Source organism: Macaca thibetana, chromosome 2 (assembly GCF_024542745.1).
Source record: "Macaca thibetana thibetana isolate TM-01 chromosome 2, ASM2454274v1, whole genome shotgun sequence".
NCBI classification, from domain to species: Eukaryota; Metazoa; Chordata; class Mammalia; order Primates; family Cercopithecidae; genus Macaca; species Macaca thibetana.
In genome coordinates this window covers 150,241,864-150,267,909 of record NC_065579.1, presented here as the reverse complement: position 1 = coordinate 150,267,909, position 26,046 = coordinate 150,241,864, and the positions used below count along the sequence as shown (strand labels likewise).

The 26,046-nt window shown below is 42.9% G+C and overlaps 1 protein-coding gene and 1 long non-coding RNA gene across 27 annotated transcripts in view; one reads left to right on the top strand and one right to left on the bottom strand.

Annotated features, from left to right (window-relative positions):
• KALRN (kalirin RhoGEF kinase) overlaps nucleotides 1-26,046 on the top strand; it is a 708,666-nt gene that overhangs the window by 254,580 nt on the left and 428,040 nt on the right. For all 26 annotated transcript variants that reach the window (XM_050781536.1, XM_050781534.1, XM_050781532.1 and 23 more), the window contains exon 6: nucleotides 18,796-18,918. In XM_050781536.1, coding sequence (XP_050637493.1) covers nucleotides 18,796-18,918 — 123 coding nt within the window. The remainder of the gene's footprint in view (nucleotides 1-18,795; nucleotides 18,919-26,046) is intronic.
• LOC126949191 (uncharacterized) lies at nucleotides 2,919-6,068 on the bottom strand. Its single transcript, XR_007723612.1, has 3 exons — nucleotides 5,900-6,068; nucleotides 4,300-4,637; nucleotides 2,919-3,120 (listed from the first exon to the last, which is right to left on the bottom strand). It is a non-coding gene; the product is annotated as an uncharacterized LOC126949191 (long non-coding RNA).

Genomic DNA, 26,046 nt, shown 5'->3' with positions numbered 1-26,046 from the left:
GACATGGGCTCTAAACTCTTTAATGCAGCTTTCCTGGGACCAGTTTTTCAAATGTGTGAGGGGACACAGGAGGAGTCTGAGGCTTTTGGTCCCACTTGCACAGGTGAGAATGAGATTTTGTATGCGTAGGTGCACTAGTTTTTGTAGCCCAGGTTAGTTGATCTGAAACCCCAAGAGTTCGCCCACCCCAGAGAGTGATGTTCTCTCACTCGAATAGAGAGAGACACTATCTCATATGTAAATACAGGAGGATGTCTTCTCACATGTGAGCACAGAGAGATTTTTCTAGTATGGAACTGTTGAGTTAAAGCATTCTGGTGCCAAGGTCAGTAGTAGTTACTGTTTCTCAGGGAAAAGCCCAACTCAAGGGTATCTACTATTCAATCCCGTTCCTGTATCCCATGGCTCTTCCTGAGGTCATTCCCAAGGGGAGCTAAAGCCTCATAGTCTTATCTTGTAGAGAGTCGGAAACCTGTGGTAAAACCAACACGGCACATGTATCAAACCTGCACGTTGTGCACATGTACCCTAGAACTTATAGTAAAAAAAGAAAAAAAACACACACAAAGGAATATTAATCTCTTGGAGGAAATCTACCTCTAGCTGGAATCCCAGAAGGGTTCTTCCCCCAGTCCCCCATCCTATGGCCCCTTTGAAATCGTACTCTCTTGGTTTGCTCACCTCCAGCCTTTCCTTAGTAAGCTTTCTCTAGCATAAGAATGTCCTGCTATAGGAACAACTGCTGCTGTGGTGAGAAGATATACTTTGTAACATATGCTTTCTGGTGGAGAGATAAAAGAGGGTTTGGTTTCCTCCATCCTCTTTAGAGATTGGGTTGACCAGCTTGTCCCAGATTTCCCTGGAGAGATGACCTTGTCATGAGGTGGCAAGAGGGGGTACAAACACAAGGGCTCTAGAATGGAGAGTGAGACTGGACTTGGGCATTCAGCTCCCATCCCTCAGGGTATTCTCTTCTGCGCTTTGCACATTCCCACCTTTTCATGCCTTTGTTCATGCCAACACTCCTCCCATTTGGAATGCCTGCTCTACTGTAGGTGCCTATTAAAGCCCTCCCTCAGCTGAAGGTCCAGCTCAGATGCTACTCCCTCTGTTCTCCCCTGTTGGAGGTGCTTTCTCTCTCTGAGCATTTCCTGTAGCCCTTATCCATCCCCCTCAAATCATCCCTGTTCCATCCCATCTAGCATTATAGCTAGGTGCTCAAAGACCTCATTCCCCCAATTATATTGAAAATTTCTGGAGGTCAGGACCAGTATCTTCAATTACTCTGTGTTGACCAGAGGCACATAGTGCCAAATAAATAAATAGTTGACTGTGACACAGTCTGTACTCACTGGGCTGCTTGAGAATAGAACTTCTGTGAACATTGAGCTGGCACAAGAGCACCACCTACTGCTGAATGGTTTCTAGGAACGCTACCTTAATGCACTCACTTGAAAACCAAGGTGTTAGCAAGTTTCACCTTGCAATGGAGGAGTGATTTGGAGGCAGGAAACCGGTTCTGGTCCTTTTATACTAATCCAAGTGGGAACAGATGAGGTGGTAGTGAAAGTAGAAAGGGAAGGGGCAAACCCTCAAGACACTCTAAAGGAAAGAAAATGAGACCAGTGACTGACTAGATGTCAGGGAGCAAAGGCAGCAGCACGAAGGCCTTCATGTTGGGAGAACTGGCAATGGGACATGAGTGGGAACAAATCCCAAAGACATTTTGGAAGATGGATGGATAATTAAATGAAATTTTAATTTTAATTTCTTTTAAGGCACAGAAAAGTGAAAGTGAAAGAAGTGATTATGAAGGTTACTAAAAACATTATCATGTGTTAGCTGGTTATTGCATTTCTGCCCTACTTTTTTTTTTTTGGAGATGGAGTTTCGCTCTTGTCACCCAGGCTGGAGTGCAATCGTGCGACCTTGGCTCACTGCAACCTCCCCCTCCCGGGTTCAAGTGATTCTCTTGCCTCAGCCTCCTGAGTAGCTGGGATTACAGGCATCTGCCATCACACCTGGCTAATTTTGTGTTTTTAGTAGAGATAGGGTTTCTCCATGTTGGTCAGGCCGGTCTTGAACTCCCAACCTCAGGTGATCCACCTACCTTGGCTTCCCAAAGTGCTGGGATTACAGGCATGAGCCACTGCGCCTGGCCTCTGCCCTACTTTTAGGGACAATGGGTGCTATCTAAACACAGGCATTCACCTTGGTCTTCTGGCAGCCTTGAGGAGTAATGGGGCTCTTCATTCAGTAAGTTCTTCCTAAGCCCTGCAGAGTATACCCTGCAGGGTCTGGAAGCTGCAAACACTGCCAAGCTTCTCCTTGTGGATGTGCCCAGCCTGGCTCCCTGCATGGCCCCTTACCTGCCTGAGCCCCATTGCAGAGGCTGCTGCTGGAAGAGGGGAGAAGGGGCAAAGTGGGGTGTCTAGTCCTCCTCCTAAACTTAAGGTCAGGCCCACCTAGCACATACCAGCATAGCTAGGTGGTAGTCTTCTCCACAAGAGAAGGACTCCCACAGGGAGGCCTGCCTCCTTCTCCCAGAGAGGGGCTCCTGAATGAAGAGCTGCCTCCTCCTTAGCCTCATGTGGAGCTTTGTTCCCAGATGTGCAAGTGATTGGCACAGCCGATTTTAGGATGTGTGGGAGGACTGGATGAGAACATACAACAGACACTCCATTTTTGCAGTAACAATAATAGTTACCATTTATTGAGTGTATCCCTTATGCCAGGAACAACCATTAGCTCATCTAAATTAACTTGCCAAGGGCCAGATCTCAGTGCCTAAATTTAGCTCTGGGATAAAGTTGGGCATTATTTTCTCAGCCTGGATTAAATAGGATTTGACCTCTTCAAGTCTACATTTTGGGAAGTGAGTGAAGTACATTCCCTCACTCTGTTCCTGAAAATATTTTATCAGCATTTGTGGTTCAAATGGAAGGAATTTGGCCACTCAGAGTCAATATCCCGGGGCTGTCTGGGCTGACTCCTGGCTTGGTTAGTCCTGTTTCTCATCTGCTTGACTTGCTGGCTCCTGGATGACCATTCCTTCACCACAGGAGGGTAGTCAGTGTGTTGCCACTGCTGCAGGGAATAGAGTGCATCCAGGTTCACAGGCTGGAAATAAAATGCAAAAACACCTCATTTAAAGTCTGAAAATATTTATATTAATGACTTGGTGCGATTTTTTATTACATCACTTAACTTGAGGAGGGCAAGAGCAAGGAGAGCGGCCTTTTAAGGCTTAGCATTGAGCGTGTACTTCTCCAGACAGAGCTGAACTACAGCTCATCTGTCAAGAACAGTGTGTGATTTTAGCATGAAGTTTCACAGTCTTAGTTTCTCTAATCAGACAGCAGCTACTTGTTGTGACTGCCAGTTTATCTTGTCTGAACCCAAGGGAAGTGGAAAGAGACTAGCATGCATTCTGGATGTGCTATGTATCATATGCTATACTCAGTACTTTTCATGTATTATCATATTATGATCTTTATCTTCTTTGACCCAGACTTTTGAAGAGTTTGTGTGAAAAAAAATGGGAGAGGGAACAAAATGGAGGAGAAAGTGGAGGCAGAGACCATCAGTTGGTGAGCAGTCTGCAATGTGCTAGTTGATTTTTGTTCTATGATATCAAGGCTGGCTTGGTCCCCCCTTTGCAATGAGATAAATGCCTGTATATCTGGGAGGGTCTCAGTGTAGACACTCACTTCAGGGTTAAAAGCAAACCTGAGCTATCACTCCCCTCCAGTGGTTCCCCAATGCATCTTTTGCCCTTTGTGATCTGGCATCTCCCTATCTCCTACTATCCCTTCTTTCTATCCCTCATTTTATGCTGCTGCTTTAAACCTCCAGGCCTTTGCTCAAGCTATTTCCTCTGATTAAAATGCCCTTTCAAACTACACCTTCTTTGCATGATGAAATCCTGTTGTCTTTCAAGTGCTGTCCAGGTGTTGCCACCCAGAAGCCATCCATGCTTTTCCCTAACCCTACCTCTGCCTACCTCAGGACCAAGTGCTCCTCTACTGTCCGCCCACAATATACGTCTCTTATAGTATTTTTCACATTTTATTAACATGAACAGAATATGGAATGTGTCTGTCCCCCTCACTAGACCGTGGCCTTGATCTTTTATCCCCAGTGTCTAATCCAGTGTCTGGAATACAATGAGCACTCCACACGTGAATGAACAAGCACACTAAACATCATGAGCATGTGACTCTGGGTGTCAGGATGCTTTGGGCTGCAAGAAACAGAAGACGAGTAAAATTTGCTTAAATATCAAGGAAATGTATTCACATTTTAAGTAGTCATTCAGAGACAATGATGTGAGCTTTAAGATTGATGAATCAGTGCGAGCCTGTCTTCAGGCACTCGGGATCTTTCTGTCTCACTCATCTGCTGAGATCTCACCATTTGGCCCAGAGCTTCATTGCAAGGCTGTTTCCCTTCATGGTTCTAAGACAGCTGCCAGTTGTAACAGAGCAACATGCTTCACTATTCCCCAAGTGATAGGGGTAGCAGGAGAAGGAGGGAGAAACACAGGCAGACATTGACTTCTCTTTCCCAGAAGCTCTAAGAAAATCTCTCCTCAATTTCGTTGGTTCATACTCACTAAGACAAGCCCAGTCCTGAACCTGTAAATAAAAAGGGGAGTGAAATCAGTATGACTGGTTTGAACAAATGATCTGGGGTGAAATGAATGTTAAGGAATCGATATCCAATATACTACTCTAGAAGGAATACTATATCCTTCTTATCCTTAGAGTCTATCATGTCCCATTTTCTCTTTCCTTTCCTCTGGAACTCTAAGTATGCCTGTGTTAAAACTATACTACCCAACAGGGCAGTCAGTAGCCACATCTGGCTAATTAAACTTAGTGAGTACAGTATACACTACTGTGGTGATAGATAAACTACAAGTTCCCAGACTTCACTGCTATGCAATCTATCCATGTAGCAAAATTATATTTGTATCCTTTAAATTTATACAAATAAAAAATTAATTAAAAATAAATTTTGTTTGTTCGTTTGTTTGTTTTTGAGACAGAGTTGCGCTCTTGTTGCCGAGGCTGGAGTGCAGTGGCGTGATCCCAGCTCACTGCAACCTCCACCTCCCGGGTTCAAGTGATTGTCCTGCCTCAACCTCCCAAGCAGCTGGGATTACAGGCGCACGCCACCATGCCTGGCTAATTTTTGTATTATTAGTAGAGACGGGGTTTTGCCATGTTGGCCAGGCTGGTCTTGAACTCCTGACCTCAGGTGATCCACCTGGCTGGGCCTCCCAAAGTGCTGGGATTACAGGCGTGAGCCACTGCACCCTGCTTAAAAATAAAATTAAAAACTCAGTTTCTCAGTTTCACTTGCCACATTTCGAATATTCAAAAGGCACCTAGTGGCACACCAACTGGACAGGACAGATATAGAACATGTCTGTCATCACAAAAGGTTGTACTGGACGGCACTGCACTAGATATTTTAGTTATGTCCCATATCTCTTCTGCTGTATTTTGTGCTTCTATTTGCTTTTCTCTCTGTGCTTCAGTGTGCTGTTTTCTTTCTTCTGTTTCCTTCCTTCCTTCCTTCCTTCCTTCCTTCCTTCCTTCCTTCCTTCCTTCCTTCCTTCCTTCCTTCCTTCCTTCCTTCCTATCTCTCTCTTTCTCTCTTTTCTTCTCTCTCTCTCTCTCCCCTTCTTTCTTTTTTTTTTTCTTCTTTTGCGGAGTTTCACTCTTGTTGCCTGCCCAGGCTGGAGTGCAGTGGCATGATCTCAGCTCACTGAAACCTCTGCCTTCCGGTTTCAAGTGATTCTTCTGCCTCAGCCTCCCAAGTAGCTGGGATTACAGGCACCTGCCATCACGCCTGGCTAATTTTTGTCTTTTTAGTAGAGACGGGCTTTTACCCTGTTGGCCATGCTGGTCTCAAACTCCTGACCTCATGATCTTTCTGCCTTGGCCTCCCAAAGTGCTGGGATTACAGGCATGAGCCACTGTTCCCTGCCCAGTGTGCTGTTTTCTATTGATTTGTTTCAAGTTCATTCATCCTGCTTGCTGCTGCATCTATTCTGCTGTTACACTCATCCAGTGAATTCTTAAGTTCAGTATTATATTCTGCAATTCTAGAATGTTCATGCAATTCTTTTTATAGATTCTGATTCTCCACTGGAACATTCCAGTTTTTAATCCATTTTGTCCCTTTAAGATGTCAATCATAGTTATTTCCTTGTCTGCTAATTCATATCTCGATCATCTTCTATAGACAATTTTATTGTTTTGATTATCAGTAACTTTTCCCTGTCTCTTTATATATCTTATGATTTACCTTGTATTGTGGATATTGTAGATGATACACTGTAGAGGCTCTTGTTAGTTTATCTTTCCCTAAATATTTTGAAGTCTTATTCTAGAATATAATTAAATTACAAAAGATTATCTTGATCCCATTGAGCCTTGGTTTAGACTTCAGTATAGTAGGTATATTTTTATCTTTTTATTAATCCTAGGGTGTAGCCCTTATTCTAAAGATAAGGCTCTTATTCCTATAGCTTGGTGTTTCTGGAGTCCCAAATGAATGCCCAGAGAGTTCGTGAAAGCCTCTCTACTCTGCTTGAATTAGAACTCCCAGCATTTCCCCAGCACTGTGTGACCTCTAAAATTTCTGTTTAGCTCTTAATATGCCCCATCTCTCATAGCTGTTTTCTGCTAGACTTTCTGGAGTCTTGTCCTGCATATGCAAAGCTTGGGATTTGGCTGTGGACCTGAGGGAAATTTTAGTGAAGATTTTAAGTAGCTCCTCTGCATCTCCTTCCACTGTAATATCTTGTCACCCAAATCTCAGCCTCCTTACCAGTCCCTGAACACTAATATCCATTTTTCATATCCATCAAGACTATTGCTGCCCTCTGCTCAGCTTCTATTTCTCTGCTCCACAGTTAGGAAAATATCCTCAGGGAGAAAGCTGAGGTGAATATGGGCCTTACGTTGTATGCTTTCCCTCTTTCAAGGATCTTTGATCTATATTGGTTATTGACCAATGCCTTTCAAATAGCTAATAGACAGTAGGGTTAAATCTGATACCAGCTAGTCATGGACAGACCATAAGTCTCCACATGAACATTTTAAATAAAAATGCAGGTATATTGAGGTTACCTGGAGAGCTTCTATGGAATCAGAAAATCAATGGTAGGGCCTAGGAAGATATATATATAAGTAACTTGGTCATGGTCACACGTTCTGGGTGGCATATTAAAAACTCAAATCTAGGTCTGCATAACTCCAAAAGTCATGCTTTTGAACCATTAAATTGTCTCCCAAATACACACTTAAATCCTGGACTATCTATAGTCACACAGTGCCTGCTATGGTTTGAATGTGCCCCCAAATTTCACATGTTGGAAACTTAATCCCCAAGTTCATATGTTGATGGCATTTGGAGGGGAGAGCTTTGGGAGGTAATTAGGATTAGATGAGGTCATCAAAGTGGGACGCCCCATGATGAAATTAGTGGCTTTAGAAGGAGAGGATATATATATATATATATATATATTTAATTTTTATGTATATTATATGTATATATTTATTTAATTTTTGTTTTTTGAGACAGAGTTTCACTCTTTCACCCAGGCTGGAGTGCAGTGGTGCAATCTCGGCACACTGCAACCTCCACCTCCTGGGTTCAAGTGTTTCTCCTGCCTTAGCCTCCCCAGTAGGTGTGACTACAGGTGCCTGCCACCACGCCTGGCTAATTTTTTGTATTTTTATTCAAGATGGGGTTTCGCCTTGTTGGCCAAGCTGGTCTGTCGCTCCTGGCCTCAGGTAATCCACCAGCCTCTGCCTCCGCCTCCCAAAATGCTGGGATTACAGGTGTGAGCCATCATGCCCAGCCATGAAGTTATATTTTTTTAAGAAAACATTTCAGACAGTTCTAAATTAAAGCTGTGTTTGAGAACTACTATCGAAAACACTAGAGAAATGAGTTTCCAAGAAAAAGAAGTCAGTATGGGCTTATTTGGTCAAGAAAGGCATCAGGAGGAGATGAGACTTCAATTTTGAAGGATGGGAATAATCTGGAGATTTGAGTGTGGGTATTTCATGGTGGGGGGAAATGTGGACACAATATAGGGATGGAATGAGCATAATATGGTGTGTTTGCATGGCAGTGAATAAAACAATTTGGCTGCAAAAGATACTTGGCGTAGGACAGTGATGTGAAATAATAACGTAGATTTGGACCAGTCTGGGGTTGGGAGAGAACTTAAATACCGGTTAGGAAGATTGGATTTTTCATTGTAGGTATCAGAAACAATATGGTTTGTTTTTTGTTTTCTTTTTATTATTTTGACTGAGAGAATGACATAGGAAAGCAATGTATTAGTGCGGTGAACCTGATGGGGTCAGATGGCTAAGTATAAGGGACAGAATGGAGTAAGGGGACCAAATAGGCAAGTATTTTTAATTTATTATCTAGGCAGGGTGGGCTGATGGATAAGTAGCAGCAGCAATGGAAGTAAAAGGCATATTCCAGAGTTATTTGAGAAAATAGAGAAAAAGTTGAGCTCTGAGGGATGATGCGAAGGTGTGGGAAGACAGGAAAAGGTGGTAGTTTTGAGATGCTTGTGGAACATCAAGAGGATATTCATATTGAGTCCATAGATACTATCTTAGTTTGTTTTCTGTTGCTATAAAATAATGCCTGAGACTAGATAATTTATAGAGAAAGATTTATTTAGCTCATGATTCTGGAGGCTGGGAAGTCCAAGAGCTTGTAGCATCCTGTGAGGACCTACTTGCTACATCATAACATGGCAGAGGGCACCACATGTCGAGACAGGGCAAGTGTGCTGGCTCAGGTTCCTCTTCCTCGCCTTCTAAAGCCACTAATTTCATCATGGAGCGTCCCACTTTGATGACCTCATCTAATCCTAATTACCTCCCAAAGCTCTCCCTTCCAAATGCCATCAACATATGAACTTGGGGATTAAGTTTCCAACATGTGAAATTTGGGGGCACATTCAAACCATAGCAGGCACTGTGTGACTATAGATAGTCCAGGATTTAAGTGTATATTTGGGAGACAATTTAATGGTTTAAAAGCATGACTTTTGGAGTTATGCAGACCTAGATTTGAGTCTTTAATATGCCACCCAGAATGTGTGACCATGACCAAGTTACTTAATCTCTCTGAATCTGTTTCTCTACCTAAAATAAACAAATAAATTAAAAAGGTTGTGATTATGGCATCTATTGCCTCATAAGGCTGTTATGGGGATTGAGATAATGTGTGTAAACCTCATTGTGTAGAGCCTGGCATGTATTTATTCTTGTCAGTTATCTGGGAAGTTATGGTTAGAGAACATTATGAAACAGGAACTTGCATGGGATTTAGGTTCAGGTGGACACTAGATTCCAATTTATCTTCATCACTTACAAGCTGTGTGATCTTAGCCAATTTATTTGGCCTCTTAATAGTGAGTTTTCACTATGTTTAAAATGGAATTAACAATACCTTCCTTGTAGCATTATTATGAGGATTATGTGACATAAACTATGAAGGCTCTTGGCACAGGCACATGAAATAAGAAATAGTATTAGTGTTGTTAAAGTTGTGGACCCCGGTGGATATTCACATGGAGAGGGTTTGATGGATGAAGGGTAGAGGACAGAGGTCCATCTTTAGATTGTCACAATAGGCTGTGAGGGACACAAAAGGAAGCCACAAATTGGCAGCCAGGGAAGTGGGAGGTAAGTTTAGATAAGTCAATGTAGGATTGGAGGATTGGTAAGCTTTCAAAATTAGAGTTTTCCTATCATTTTTGTCATATTGAGACTAGATATGATGTGTCAAGGAAGAAAATTCAAGTATGTGAAAACACTGATTCTCCAGAGAAGATGTTCACAAGTCTAGAGACTTGTGAAAGAAGGAAGAGACACTCATCGTGTCTGCAGCCAGATGAGCTGCTGCTGAAAATTACCTGGTCTTGCGGGGCAGACAGGTTGGAATTTCAGAAAGGACTGAATCTGATTCTGACATGAGGTCAAAGTGAATGAGAACTGATGAATAAAGAATTCAGAAACTAGGAAGTGACGGGTTTTCATCGTGGGTGTCAACTCAAGAAAGTAGTAAAAGCAACCATATTTTAAGGGCTGAAGGAGGAAGTGGATGGAGGAAAAACAAAGGCAGCAGGGGCAGAACACACTTCTGAAAGTTTGGTGATGAAGAGAAGGAGAGACAGAATGAAGCTCTGAGCTCACTGGAGGGCTTAGCAGCAGGGTTAAGAGCATCAACTCTGGAACTAGACCTCCTGGGTTTGAAACTTTGACTGATGTTTATTAGCTGTGTGGCTTTGGACAGGTTAATTAGTTTCTTGATGCCTTAGTTTCCTAATTCATAAAATGGAGATGATGATATTGAGGGTTAATATTGGGGAGATAATTATGAGGTTATTAGGAGGATTAAGTGAGTTAATATATATAAAGTGCTTAGTACAGTATCTGTCACATAGGGAGCATTTAACAAATCTTAGCTGTTGCAATTGTCATAACCATCATCATTATTGACGTTATGGAGATAACATTAACATATCATGGAGATAAATTGTTATGGAGAGAAGGGAAGAGGAAGAAAAAGAAGACAAGAGGCTTAGTACTGTTGTAGGTATAGTTTGGCTCTGAAATATGAGCACAGCACCTACCAGGGAGTCTTCTTAGGTCCTACTAAACACTTGGACTTATGAGACTTCCATGGGCCATCTTGGGTACTGATCTACTGAGAATGATATAACACGGGAACCACAGCTTGCCAGCAGAGCAGTGCTTACAGCAGTTCAGCTCAGCCATTCGCTTAGGTGCAAGGAGATAAGATCTGCTTTGGGCAGCTGCAGGAGCTGCCATGGCTTATAAACTCCATGCCCCATGGGAACCAGTATGTTTGGTAACAACTCCATTGGCACAGCTCCCAGAGTTTCTGCAATGAACATTGCAGTTATAAAAATCACCACCTCAAGGATGTCCAAGATATGGTGTACCCATCAGGTGTTTGCAGTTCACTTACAGTTCCTCCCAATCCAGATGAAATTTGTGAAGCAGGGGGTATTTTTTACCATAAGAAACATGATTTAGCAACATGTTGGCACATACCATCTTTTATCTGTTTTCAGGGAAGCTGAACTTGGATGTTAACTGAAGGTCAAGTTACCATGTAAGAGGGGAAAGGGTTTTGTTAACCCTTTGCTCGTAGTGGGATATTTGGCTGTTTTACGGAGAAATCAGACCTGTTCTAGATTGTGAGTAACATGTAAGGGTGTTAGACATGGGATTTGAGATTTAAGCAGTTTGGGTATGGAAGGTGTAAGAAGTCAGTTAGGGGATCGTAGCATGTTTACAGGTCAGAGACGTGGCCTGGTCAGTGAGATGTTTGGCATCCTGGCCAGTTACTGAAGATACAGTGAAAGTGTCTCCCAGGTAACCAGGCTGTGCTGTCCTTCCTTGAGCAGACTGGATTTATGACAAAAGACAAAAATGGCTTCTCTTTTACACAATATATAAAAGTATGCCAACTGACATGCCAAAAACACGAAGGAAACAAGCAGTGCTTCAAGAGATATTTATTACACCTACAGCCTCTCAGGCCCATATCCCAGCTGCCTCCCCTGTCTGTGGATATCCATGTAATGATCTCTTCAGAACCTGAATACCCTGTGGCCTGCAGGGTTTGCAGGATACAAAAGAGGTGAGGTGTCACATTCTTTCAGTAAGGAATTCTTGGAACCTGGAGATAACGCCACATTTTGGGGTCCTTTATGTTTCTTTTTTTTTCTCTCTCCACCTTTTTGTTTTTGGAAAACTAGCAAAGCTCAATTCTAGGAGAGTGGATAACTGAAAACCAAGAAGGGTCTTGGGGGTCCTGGGCCAGAATATACACACATGAGGTCTGTGTGTTACCCTATTTGCACAAGAAAATGTGTCCTGGGTCAGTCCAAGTTCCATGAAAGCAAAATTGCAAAGTGGGGGGGGATTTTGCCTTTGATTCTCAAGTCTATTTTAGGGCTTCCCTCCTTCTCTCTAGGACCTCTCTGCCACTTTGTAGGATCTCATCCCTGGGTCATGTTCACAAAGGACCTTGCCCTCTTACTAAACTGTTTCTATATTTAGGATAAACTAATTGCAGGAGGGATTGCAGGAAAAATTGCATTTTAATAGGCATCTCACCTGAGTGAAAAACTGTTAAGAGCCAAAGGGACTGAGTCTCTAATAGTGAGAGTTGAGGTGTGGCAGAGAGGGTGGGGAAGGAAGAGTCTGGAAGCAAGCCAAGAGGAAGTAAGATTCCCTGGTCAGGCCACCCAGGGACAGCAGGAAGGCACCAGTGCCCTCAGGCAGAGCCCTGAGAGGGTGTCTGGGCCTCTGAGTGCGTGAAGGTGGAGGTGGTGGGAGGATGGACAGGCACCTTTGGGCTGTGTCTGTGCAGTGCCCTGTGGTCACTCTGAGGGTGCATGTCAAGTGGGCAGACTGTGGATGTTTTTCATGTGAGCTGCAGGTGTGATTCCCCGGCTACTGCAATCTTAAATTCACACCTTTCCTCTGTTTTTTACTATAATGAAAAACATTTGGAAAATATGTGCAATAGAATATATGCTCATATGTGGATTTCAAAATCTATCATATGTGTAGCACTTAACAAAGCATTTTCATAACCATCATTTTATTTGAATCTCCCTGATACCCTAAGGTTTAAGTAGTTTAAATTGTTACCCACATTTTACAGATAAGGAACTGAGTTTGAGACCAATGATAAAGCTTGTCAAAGTTTATTCAGCAGAGTCTGTACTGATTTGAATTCTGTTCCTTGCGCTCTCACACTCATAAAATTTTATTTTGGAATTAACTGGACAGCTAGTTTCCCAGATATAACAAGGTTCACCTGCAAGGAGGTTGTTGGTTCTCTCCAGGGCACAAGCTTTTATGGATGATCCACTGTAGTGTACACAGGGTATAGTGAACATGGTTGCTGTTGGGATGTGCATATTTAGGCAAAGAAAAGCCATTGGTTGTCTTGTGTCCTCTTAATCAGCTCATCAAAGCTGAATATGAACATATTTAATACCAATGTAATCTATAATTACAGTATAAAATACTAACAATAGATAGTAAGGTGGTTTGAAAGTTAAAACTCTAAATCAGATGCTTTTGCTAAATTTGGCAAATGAAGGAAAATAAACACAAGATTCTTAATATACTTGTCCTATGAAATAATTTATGCTTCTTTAAAAAAAGAACAATAATAACATTTTAGCTATTCCTATCATTGAAAGGAGAAAAAGGTTTCTGTTTGTTTTCCTAATTTGCATTTAAATAGATTCATTTAACATTTACTGTATTAAGAACTAGATTTGTATATTTTCACTGGATTTTAGCCAGCAGAAAAAAAATTTACTTAGCTTGGTTAAAAACAAAACCCCAAAAGAAAAGGGGGAAAAAAAAACCCCAAATGTCTTATGTGTAACATCTATCTTCTTAATGAGACTAAACTATGTTGATTTCAAAGAGATACAATTTCATTATTTAGACATGAACTTTCCTCTTTGTAGAATTTTTTTTGTTATATTACATTTTGTTGAACTCACCATTTGTGGCTTCTCAAAAAACAAAGACAAGTTTGAAGACACTTTGGAGATATTTTTAGTTTAAAATGTCCTAGCTGGAAGGGAGCTTAGAAAGAGTCTACTTATCTGGACACTAGCAACCGAAGAACCTATGTCCAACTCAGCATTCATTCATTCATTCATTCATTCATTCATTCATTCATTCAGTGAGTACTGAGAGAACTAGAGCTATTTGAATCAGCTGTCCCCAGACATCTGGTATTCCATCTTGGTGGGGCAGGCAGTGGAGGAAGAGGAGAAGAAGGAGGAGGCAGAGAAGGAGGAGCAGGCTAGATAATGGCAGGGGAATGTTCCTATTGAGGAATAGCACCTTACCCCAGCTGGAGTACCGCAGTGCCCTTTCAGCTAACTTTTAAGGATAACTGCCCTGTGGAGCTCAAGCAGAGCAAGTCTTACAGCCATATGAGCAGGAGGCAGGGCGGTGTCCCCAAAGCATGGCTCAATGGTGAATGAATTAAATCTACACCCTGGAATTTACTTCCCTGAACCTGTTTTCCTGCCTGTGAAGTGGGCCTGATGATAGCACCTTGTGGGATTGTTTTATGGATGCAATGTAATGATGAAGGGTGAGTGAACATTTTGAACTCTAAAGCATCACACAATTGTCAGGGCTGAGACTAAGAAGCTTCCCTTCTTCCCTTCTTCTTTTTTTTTTTTTTTTTTGAGATGGAGTTTCACACTATGGCCTGGGCTAGAGTGCAGTGGCACAATCTCAGCTCACTGCAACCTCTGCCTCCCGGGTTCAAGTGATTCTTCTGCCTCAGCCTCCCAAGTAGCTGGGATTACAGGCACCCATGACCAAGCCCAGAAGCTTCTCTGGCTATAAAATAATGCCATTTTTCTCACTGACATTATTTTATTCAAAAAGATAGAAGTGTAAGTTGTAGCAATGAACATATCTTCTGATCCAGGAGAATCAACAAAACTATTTTTTATTTTGGGTGGAAAAAACGCATTCTGTACATTTCCAGATTGAGCCTATTATAAAGCAGGATGCTTACCTCCATTCTGCAAACCACTATCTCTTGCAAATGAGGAGAAGACCAGAAATGAAGTGATTCTTCCACAGTCTCATGTGGAGTTAGTGACAGAGCTGGGCCTGGAACCAGCCTAGTCCTCATCTCACTTGACTGTATATATACATGCACATGCATGCATTCATGCATGCACACATTCTACCTCTGCCACCAGTTCCACTGAATGCAACAGAGATGACTATGACCCTTGCAGACAGCCAGCCTTGCAAAGGTGAGGATTATATGCAAGTAGGCAGCAAGTTTAGGCCCAGAGAAGACTTGTGATTGTCCCTTAGGAAACCCTAGCTCCTGACATCACATGAGACCATCTAATCCCCAGAGCAGGTCTTTTTCTCTCTGCTGAGATGTGTGTCGCCTCTTTGGAGCACCACCTCCAGTGACAGCTAAACTTTTCCAGAATGTCCCAGACCCCAGTGACAAGCTGGTATGCTCCAAATATAGGAGGCAAAATCAGTTGGGATGACATGGGCGCAGCCTCATTCTGTAAGAAGCTGATTCAGCAAGGTGCACAGTTCCTTCAGCACTCTCAACTCTCACCTTTCTTTAACTCATTTTTGCATTGCTTTCCCCTAATTGGCTGGTGTTCAGCTTTCCCTACTCTGTGGTCGAGGGATCTGGTGCCAAGCAATCTAATCGTTCTGGTGCCAGCACATAAGTCATCTACTTATTTGCATATCTAAATCACCATTTAACATAAAATACAGGGAAGGTCACTTATCGGCCACTGAGACATCCAAGAAAGTGTATGGAGTGAGCATTTTCATCACAAGTTCCAAGGACTTCAGGCATTTCAGACTTTCATTAACTTTATTGATTCTTTTGTCAATAAAGAAAAGAAATGAGAAATTATTTTAAAATAGGGCTGGGAGGCAGGCTTTTAAAGATAAAATTACAGAATGAGAGTCCTCTAAATTCCTGGGGCGTCTGTCTTTTCCTTCTTGTCCTTAATAATAATTAAAGAAGAAAAAATAAAAGCCTTGAACAAATGCCTGTGATGTGAGGGTAGCTGAGGCTGGAGGACCCCGTATAGTGCACAAAGCACAAATATCGACCCAACCTCTACAGGAGCCCCAGCCTGAAATAAATCCTCTGACACTCAGAAGTAAAGAATGGTCCTTTCGTCCTTTCTTTACTGTCAGTGTAAGTAGATGGAAGTGTAATTCAAAAGGGAGAATAATCTCCAAATCATGCACGTTTGCCTTTGGAAGGTGATGTTTTTATACTTAAGTGTGGGTTGTTACAGCCCTGATGTCTCTCTCCTGACCTTTAGACACAAATAACTGCCTACTGGATACCTCCCCTCTCATAAGCCTCCCAAACTCAGCACATCTAGAACAGAACATACTATTTCCCACCCAAGCTTCCTACCTTACTGTTGAGGCAGCATCTGTGGTGGTACTTTTTATTACCAGGACTCAGGGTGCCATGCCAGAAGCCTGGCTGTTCTCTCTACCTCTTCCCCACCTTCTCCTCTCTAAACAACCAAGTCCCCAATCCTCCTAGTAGCTTTCAAATCTGCCAGTTTCTCAGACTCTACTGCCACTCCCCTAATCCAGGATTCCAGGTCCTCGCCCTCGTCAGGATTTCTGGAGCAGCCTTCTAGCCATTTTTCTCTTCCCTTCCAGTCCACATCCCTCACTGCCATCAAAGCTCACTTCACACTTCACAACCCAGCTTAAAACCTTCCACCAACACCTGGCAGCCGACAATGTGTGGTCTAGGTTCCCTGAAGCCTGTGTGCAAGGCTCTTTGTGGTCAGCCTGTCCCACCTACCTCCCCACATCCTCCTTGATGTCAGGCTCCAGAACACAGCTGAGGACCCTTCATTGTCCTCAACACAGTAGGCTGCCCCAGTTCTGTTGCTTTGCCTGAGCATGCATCCCACTGGCCTTCACCTCGCTGATTCCTACCTGAATCGAGGCTCGACTCAGATGTCACCTCCTCTGAGAAGCCTTCTCTGCTCTTCCCCATCTCCTCAAGGATAGGTGAGGTGTCCGCTTCTGTGCTCCCTCAACAGCCAGTATTCACCTCTATCTTATCAGTAGATGTTTTTTGAGTTGTAATTTTAATCACATTGTGTGCCAGATTGTAATAAAGTTGTATCTGAGTCCATGTCAACTTTCCACATTAGCCTGTAAGCCACTAATACTCAAGAACCATATTTTAGTCATTTTTGCCTCATGTCACCTCCAGCGGTCCCTGGCATATAGCAGGTGTCCCATAAATATTGGTTGAATGTAATTGAAATAGTCAATTCACTCTTCTGTTAAAGGGACATAATTGGATAAGGCTGCAGTTCTGGCTCCGGAAAGCTGGTACAATTATGGCCACTTCTTAGCCTGCTTCTGTTCTCAGCTGCTTCCTGCTCCACTCTGCAACTGGGCTGCGGCCTTTAGTCCATCCCAAATGCAGTGTGAGGCTTAAGTAGTGCAGTTCTCTTCTCCAAATGTACTCTTTCACACCTTTCCTGGCTTTTGCTCACTTAACCATTGTATTTTGGTCTTCCGCATGTGTGAGTCACTGAGCTGAGATGATGAGGAGCCTCGGGCTATGGCACATTGGAAATGGTTGAGTTTCTAGGTCCTCACCCTCATCAGGTTTTCTGTAGCAGCCTCCTAACCATTTTCTCTTCCCTTCCAGTCCTCATTCCTCTGGGGAAGAGAGAACTGTAAGGGACATGTGATGGCTACCTTCAAATATTTAAAGGGCTGCCTTAAAGAGAAAAGAGTAGAATTTTCTGCTCTGGACAGAAAATTACAGAAAGTCCAACTTCAACTGGCTTTAATAATAAAGAGGATTTATTGGCTGAGGTCCAAGGAAGTCCAGAGACAAAGTGGAAACCAGACAACGCTCAGCCAGGGCTCTGCCTGCTTCCTGCAGTTGTCTTGGCTCCACCCTTTCTCTACCCATTGGCTTCACCCTTAGGCTGCCAGAAGAATGGCTGCAACAATTTGAGGTCAGAGCCACATACAACAATACTGGAGGAAGAGAAGTTATAACTAAATAACTAGGATTCTGTTTTCCTATAAGTTTCTAGCAAAATTCCCTTGTGTTTTATTGTATTAAATTGGATCACATTCTTATATCTGAGACAATCCCATTGGTTGGGAAATGTCATGCACTGGTTGGCTTAGGTCTGGTGTCCCAAAGAGCCAGGGGTTCTGGTCAGCTCCCATTGAAGTATGTGGGCTGCCTGGAAGACGGCTGGATACCTAAGTGAAAACCAGGGTATGGAGTTAGGAGGAGGAAGATGGCTCAATGCCCACTGTGCTAGCACCAGGCAGTACTTATACCACCCTTAAAACCCTCATTTTCTGCTTCCCAGTTGGTTATAGCAGAAACCCTGGAATCGTGAGGCTGCAGAGTTATGAGAAAAGTTGATTCAGTTCAGAATCAATTCAACATTGTGTGTGGCTGGGCAGTGTATAAGAGGGGCAGAGGCGAGTAAGGATGTCCCTGTTGCTTTCTTCAAAGATTTCTGTCTTCTACTAGTGCAGCAGGAGATGCATTAAGCCTCCCAGCTTGTCTCCTCAGCACCTGTCCCTAAAGCAAGCATGCTGGGAATGGTAAACAGCTTCCTCTCCCATCTCCCAATCATCTCACTCATTTTCTCTTTTTCCCTTAGGCTCTGTAACGCAACACAGTGGCTGCTGGTGGGTTCTTTTTTTATTTTTTTTGAGACGGAGTCTCGCTCTGTCGCCCAGGCTGGAGTGCAGTGGCGCAATCTCGGCTCACTGCAAGCTCCACCTCCCGGGTTCACGCCATTCTCCTGCCTCAGCCTCCCGAGTAGCTGAGACTACAGGCACCCGCCACCGCGCCCGGCTAATTTTTTGTATTTTTAGTAGAGACGGGGTTTCACCATGGTCTCAGTCTCCTGACCTTGTGATCCGCCCGCCTCAGCCTCCCAAAGTGCTGGTGGGTTCTTAAGCTAAAAGTGAGGGCCCTCCTGAGAAACCAGGCTGTGGCCCACCCCATTAAGACTCTCCGACTCAGAACAATAACTGAGCAGCAAGAGAGCTTTTCCCCCTTCCACTAGCTCGGAAAGTTTTGCCCTTTTCGACCCATGACTATTCTGATTACGCTGTGCTTTCTTGTCCCCTCTAGATGTTCGACTGGATAAGCCACAACAAGGAGTTATTCCTACAGAGCCACACGGAGATCGGAGTCAGCTACCAGTACGCCCTCGACCTCCAGACGCAGCACAATCACTTTGCCATGAACTCTATGGTGAGCTGAGGGGCTGTTCTCAGGGCTGCCTCTGGGAGTGGGAGAGTGGGGAGAAAGGGGAGGAGGGACAGAAACAGACTTTCCACTCAAGGAAGAACTGTGAACATGCGGACCCTTTGGTATTCCATTTGTTGGAATGAGGATGAGTGCAGGGCATGTGGCCAGCCAGCTGTTCCTGCAGCCGATTATGCCTCCAGATCCTGCTTTACACAGTGAAAGAATGTGCCGGGGGTTGTAGGAGGCATTGGCTCAGCTCAAGTCTAGAAGGGCGAGTTCCACCAGTTCCACTTCACTGACTTAGCCAACGTTTTTTTTGTCCCCAGCATATGTGAGTCACTGAGCTGGGATGGTGAGGGGCCTCAAGCTGTGGCACATTGGAAATGGTTGAGTGACCTGGGGCTGTTTAGACTGGGGAAGAGAAACCCTAAGGAACATGTGATTGCTGCCTTCGAATATTTAAAGGACTGCCTTAAAGAGAAAAGAGTAGAATTGCTTTATGTTTGTTTAGAAGGCAGAAATGTTCAGGGGATGGCAGTTTGAGGGGGAGGCAGGACATGGCTCAGAGCGGGAGGTGGGGTGGGATGCAGTAGAGGATAGTGAGCTCTCCATGATGGGCAGTGTTCAGGCAGATGCTGAACACTCAGAGAGGGATGTTTGCTAACTGTGTGGCCAGATAGAACTTACTGTACCTCTCTATGCTTCAGTTTCCTTATATATAAAATGGAAATAATAATAGCTACTATATAAGGTTGTTGCAAGGATTTAATGTGTTAACTGTAAAACAATGAGAACGGCGCCTGGCACATAGTAAGTCATCAGTAAACGCTGGTGTTATGATAATGATAAGGATGGAGGAGTTCAGTCCATACGACCACTCTTATTCTTCATAAACCTAACACTTAGGGATATATTTTTGTTTCCCTGCATGGTTACCCTTTATTTCAAAATTGTGTCTGCTCCTTGAAGCCACTATATTTCAAACTCCTGCAGCCTAAGAATGCCTGTCTCCTCCACCAGCTCTTCCTACCTGAATTATTGGTCCAGAAGACTAGCTCCACCCTTCCTCATATATCTGAGAAACAAAGACAGCTTATCATTGTAGCTGATGATGTTGGGAGTGGAGCAAGTGTTAGAAAAACAGAAACAAGGTGAATCACAGAGGCCAAGAAGGAAGAGAATTTCATTTTCTACCAGGCTCTTTTAAATATGCTGTGCACCGGAATTAACACACTGGAGAAGAAATATTTTAGGTTGATGCAAAAGTAATTGCGCTTTTGCCATTACTTTTAATTAAATAATTCTGGCTTCAAGTTGTTCAATGTCTAACTAGAGAAAGAAAACTTAGACAATCATGGTGCAGCTTGATATATGTAGTGATAGGGATATGCTGAGTTAACTAAGAACCTTGAAATCTCAGTGGTTGAAAACAACAGAGGTTTGTTTATTGTTCCTACCACACACCCATCCCTAGCTTGTAGGAGCTCTGCTTCATAGCCACCCAGGGAGACCTGGGCTGATGGTATAGCCACCAGCTCAGATCTGCCAGCTCAGATGCTGCCAGCCTTGCCAGACGAAGCATGTACCCAAGGACAAATGCTGGACACACGCTGGCTCTGAAACCTTCCAACTAGAAGTGACACATTTGCTTACATTCCATTGGCCAATGCCAATCACAGAACCACGTCTAATTTGAAGTGGCTGGGGACATCGTGCAGTCCTATCACATGCTGGGAAGGAGAGAGCAGAATGGTTGTGAACAGCTCTAATGACTAGCACACTGAAGGATGTTAGGTAGAGGTGAACATCATGAGACTTGCATAGAAAGATCACTCTGGCTGTATTGATGAAGGTTGTGAGACCAGGCAGATGAAGGTTGTGAGACCAGGCAGGAAAATCATCAACACTGATTGTGTTATCAGTCTTGGCCACAACACAGTCTTGTGTCTTCATCTAAATATAAAGACTCATTCTCTTCCCACTGGTCTCCTGTAAATATATCTCATTTCTGTCTCCCTTTAATGTAGAGTAGCAAAGCAATTGATAACAGGTGATTAAGAACGTGAACTCAAATCTAATCAAGTCTGATTATTTGTGTGCCTTGTGGATTTTCCCTGGTGAGTTTTACAAATTCTGTGCCAGAATTTTCACATCACCCAACTGCCTGGCCCTAAGGCAGACAAACTCATTTTAATAAGAAACAAAGACAACCATAATTAGGGAGGTAAATCCACCACTAAGCCCCTAGAAACAGTGAACTTCAAAGTTAAATCAAAAGAGCCTTTGGTTTTGAATTATCTGTACAACTGCTCTTCTCTGCTAGTATGGATAACTGAGAGTTAACAGCACATCAAAAACCTTTCTTCGGACAGATTTACTGTTGAAGTCTCCATTTTAAGGAAGGAAATTTACTGAAGGGAAGTATCTTCTGGAACTGGGAGAGAGAAGAGATTTAGTATACAATAGCCAATTAGTGTGTCCCAGCCCATCTAGTAGCCTCCCTCACCGTGAATGCACACAGCACTCAGAGGCCTCCTTGGCCTGATTAGTCTGGATCTCCTCTCTGGCTTCAGGGTGAGGGAAGGGAAATCCCAGGGTTTTTGGATCAAATTGCCTGCACGCCTTTGCTTGATAAACATGGCCGGGTGCCTTCGTTAAATGGGAGGTTTAACGTTTGTTATTAAAAGAAGCTTCCTGCAAAGAGGGATGTCAGCATCCCAAGCAGGTGAAAGGAGGGAATTACAGATTCCTTTTCTCTGGCCTGGGTGATGGATGTTGCTGCCAAGAAACAAATGTATGCAAGTGGCTACTGCTCGAGCTCAGTGACTACAGGAATGATCAGTTACTCAGGGGAAGTGGGAATGTGGATTGTTCCATAAATTCACTGCAGCATTTCTGTTCTTGGAAATTATACACACACATATACATATACCCACACATGTGGGTATATGTATTACATGTATTACATGTAAATGTAAATATAGCATACTTTGTTTTAGGCTGCAGGTAAATCTTCTGGTATTGAATCTTGTTTTACCACACGGAAATAGGCCAGCGGTTCCTTATGTTTCGGGTAGTGCACAGATCCCTTTGAAATCAAATGAAGGTTGTGAATCCTCTCTTCAGAGAAATGTATATGAACACATTTTTAAAGACAGTTTCTGGAGATACAGGGGAATCCTAAAACCTGTCAATCAACCTCCCCAACTTAAGGTTCTAAGAACCTTATCACTTGTTTATTCACTCATTTAACAAATAATTAAAGATCAGACATTGTATTGGATACTGAGCATATAGTGGTGAACAAGACAGAGATGATTATGTCTCATGGAGAGTCCAGCGGGGAGATAGATGTTAAGTATATAATCTCACAAATAAATATATAATTACAAACTAATAAGTCTTATGTTGGAAAAGGAAGGGATGTTATGACAGAGTTTAAGAAAAGGGCCCAATTTAGATGGGGGGTGGTCAGGTCAGGTACATTTTTCAATCAATAATCTGCATTGACTTAATGATGATTGTTCATTCGTTGGTAGAAATTAATGGCCTGTGAATTGAAGTAACTCTATAATGTACTAAAGAACTTATAATTTAACGAAGTCCTAGGTATATCATTTTGTGACTGAAAATGATCAACTAATAACTTACCTGTTCAGTTTTATTTTCACATGTCAAGTTTTTATACATTGGTTGAAGACCCAATTCCAGCAAAGGTGACCATTACTGAGAGTATTAATTTGCTAGGGCTGCCATAACAATGTCATGGACTGGGTGAGTAACAGAAATTTGAGCAACAGAAATTTGTTTACTCACAGTTCTGGAATCTAAAAGTTCAAGATCAAGGTGATGGCAGGTTTAGTTTCTCTTGAGGCCTCTCTTCTTGGCTTGCAGATGGCTACCTTCTCACTGTGCTGCCAGGTGGCCTTTTCTCTGTGAGCACACACCCCTGGTATCTCTCTGTATGTCTTAACCTCCTCTTTTTATATAAAGATACCACTCAGATTGGATTAGATCCCATCCTAATGGCCTCATTTTAATTTAATTACCTCTTTAAACACCCTGTCTCTACATGCGATCACTTTTTATCGTACTTGGGTGTTAGAGCTTCAACATATAAATTTTGGGGCTCTGCAGTTCAATCTGTAATACAAAGAAATAATTGCATATTATTAAATCACAGAAGAAAAATCAGAAATTTTCTAAATTTTATCTATGAATTGGTACCAGGAGAGGCCATCAATTGTTAACATACCAAGAGTGTGGGAGTGATACCCTACTAAATATAGTATATAAATAAAATGAAAAAAAGTTAAAATTGGTTGATCTTTAGATTTTTTGTCATAACATGTGTTTTTGAATTTCCCACTTGGAAATCCAGTTCTTTTGATCTTCAATTAATAATGATAATAATAACAACAACTCACCTACTAAACCCAGTAGGAAAATATTCTGTTGCTTCTTTTTTTTTTTTTTTTTTTTTTTTTTTTTGGAGACAGAGTCTCGCTCTGCCGCCCAGGCTGGAGTGCAGTGGCGCAATCTTGGCTCACTGCAAGCTCCGCCTCCCGGGTTCACGCCATTCTCCTGCCTCAGCCTCCCGAGTAGCTGGGACTACAGGCGCCCGCCACCTCGCCCGGCTAGTTTTTTTTTTGTATTTTTTAGTAGAGACGGGGTTTCACCGTGTCAACCAGGATGGTCTCGATCTCCTGACCTCGTGATCCGCCCGTCTCGGCCTCCCAAAGTGCTGGGATTACAGGCTTGAGCCACCGCGCCTGGCCTCTGTTGCTTCTTACAGTGCCTCAGACACCCAGCTTTCCTGAGCTCTCTGGGGTCTCCCTCTTTTTAAATTCTGCCTTCTGCTGTGGAAGCCTTTTGCATAAATTTTCTTTCCCCTGAGTGTGGCCCTCTACTCTGATGGGAGTATGGGCAGATGGAAGGGAAGTTGGGTGGTAATATGCACAGAACAGTCATCTAGCTATCTATGCTCTGGTTCTTCATGAGACTCGCAGGAGTACATGCAAACATAGCACAATCTTATTTACAATTTTAATTAGCTGGTTCTTTGGGAAAAATAAATTGCTAATGGCTTCTGTCTAGAGTTTTAAAATATGAAATGATATTCATTTTCTATTATGACTCTGAGGATTCACCGTAGTGATAACAATGTGCGGCTGGGCGGGGGAATCTTTCTGCTGCAGCATGCTTGATAGCTGTTTTAATCCCATTAATTCGCTTGCCAAAGGCACATATTGCCACTTGATGGTGTGTAAATCAGACCAGTTGCAGGAAAAAACTACAGTGTTCTCTCTTTGTTTTGAGGGAAGGTTACAAATGACAACACCAAGGAAAAATCAGATCTGGTACGAGAAAAATCAAGAGTCTGAGGCAGGCAGGTGGTCTCCCAACTCTAATCTCCCAACCCTAATCTGAGAAACCTTGCCCTTGGGCCCTCTGTCATCTTCGATTCTTGGCAGCCCTAAACCGTGATTCTGTGGCACTTCCCATCTCCAGACAGGCAGCACTTTTTAGAATGACAGAATTTCTAGATTTGATGTAAACACAACACACACACACACACAATTGTAATGTTTAAGTAGCCAGTGTTTGATGCTACCATAACTGCAAAACCCCTTAGTAGACATAGAACTTGTTTTAAAAAAAATGAAGAAGAAGAGTTCAATCTTATGTAGTAAGCATTAGTCTTTTTAGTATATTTTTTTCTCAAAGAATCACATAGGGAGCTTGCTAAACATGCAGATTTCTTTTTGACTATCACCCTAGTTCTGGAAAATCATAATCTCTTGGAGTAGGATCCCAGGATTGTAAAGAAGTTCCCCAAGTGATTTATATGCACGTTAAATCAGAAAACTGTTTTTCTATGAAGATCTATATGTATTAAATAGTCACTTTCTAAAAGAAAACATTACAAGTTCCAAAAGACAGTTCACTTCCACCATGACAGTGTGAAGAACTCTGCAAACCTGTTATCCATTGAAACTAGTTCCATTGAAACCAGTGAAAAATTTTAAAACAAGCATTTAAAGTCTCTGGAAATGGTCCAAAATGCATACAGCAACTGAAAAACATTTATTCAAGAACATACACTAAAATTCAGTAAGAACAGTGAGCCTGTGGTATTTGAACTGAGACCCACTCTCTTCTTTCCCCTCCTAACTCAGTAAGTTTGAAACTACTCCACAAAGCTTCCACCAAGAACACAGGGTTCCTTTCCCCTCCACCCTAGTTTCCAGTTGAAGGAGTATCTTCCCAGGTGGGACATTTCTTATCCTGCCCCAAACTACCTGTTGCTGACGCCAAGTTCTGGGTGAATGTGGCCCAGAGGTGGAGACTCCCTTCTACCCAGCCCTCGTTCTTAGAACAGTGGCTGTGCAATGTTTGCCAGGGCCCCAATCACCCTTAGGCAGAATTTCCATGTTGGGAGAGGTAAGCCAAGGAGACCTGAGGCTATTCATCTCATTCTACTGAGCATTCAGCTCCTAAAGTGGGCTGGGCTTCAGGAAAGCCCACCATTGTCCCTAACCCCAGCTCCAGAGCTGCAGCTCAGAGATTTTGCTTGGGGTAGAAACAAACTGTAGAAAGAGAACTCCAAATCTTTCCCCAAAGGAACTGACTTCATGTGCAACAGAGGATGGAAAAGTTCAAGCCACTTCCAAAAATGCTCTTAGGGAGGTTATGGTGAAAGGAAATTAGGAGACGATTGGTAGATTCATTGGTGACATAGGCCGCATTTCAGGCAGGTTAGTTTGCCAGAGAGAATCAGGCAAAGAGATCTGGGGCCAGAAAAAATTTCAAGCATTGACTTCAGGAACTGTCTCTTCAAAGAGACCCAAATTTAATTGCTCATGTCTGTGGAATCACTTATGCCCCAGTACGTTGTTGAAAACAAGAGAGCAATCAGCTTGCAATTAATAGAATTAAATTCCATTGACAGCACCAGGGAAAAATGAGATCTGGTACAAGATCTGGTACCAGCTGGGTTTGATCAGGGAAAGAAAATCAGAGCACTGCCAAAGCCACTGTCATTGCAGGGTGCCTGTGAGCCTATCCAATGCTGTACTGCCCCCGGGAGCAACATTGGAGGCTACTGTAGAAGTGTGGGGGAGTGGGAAT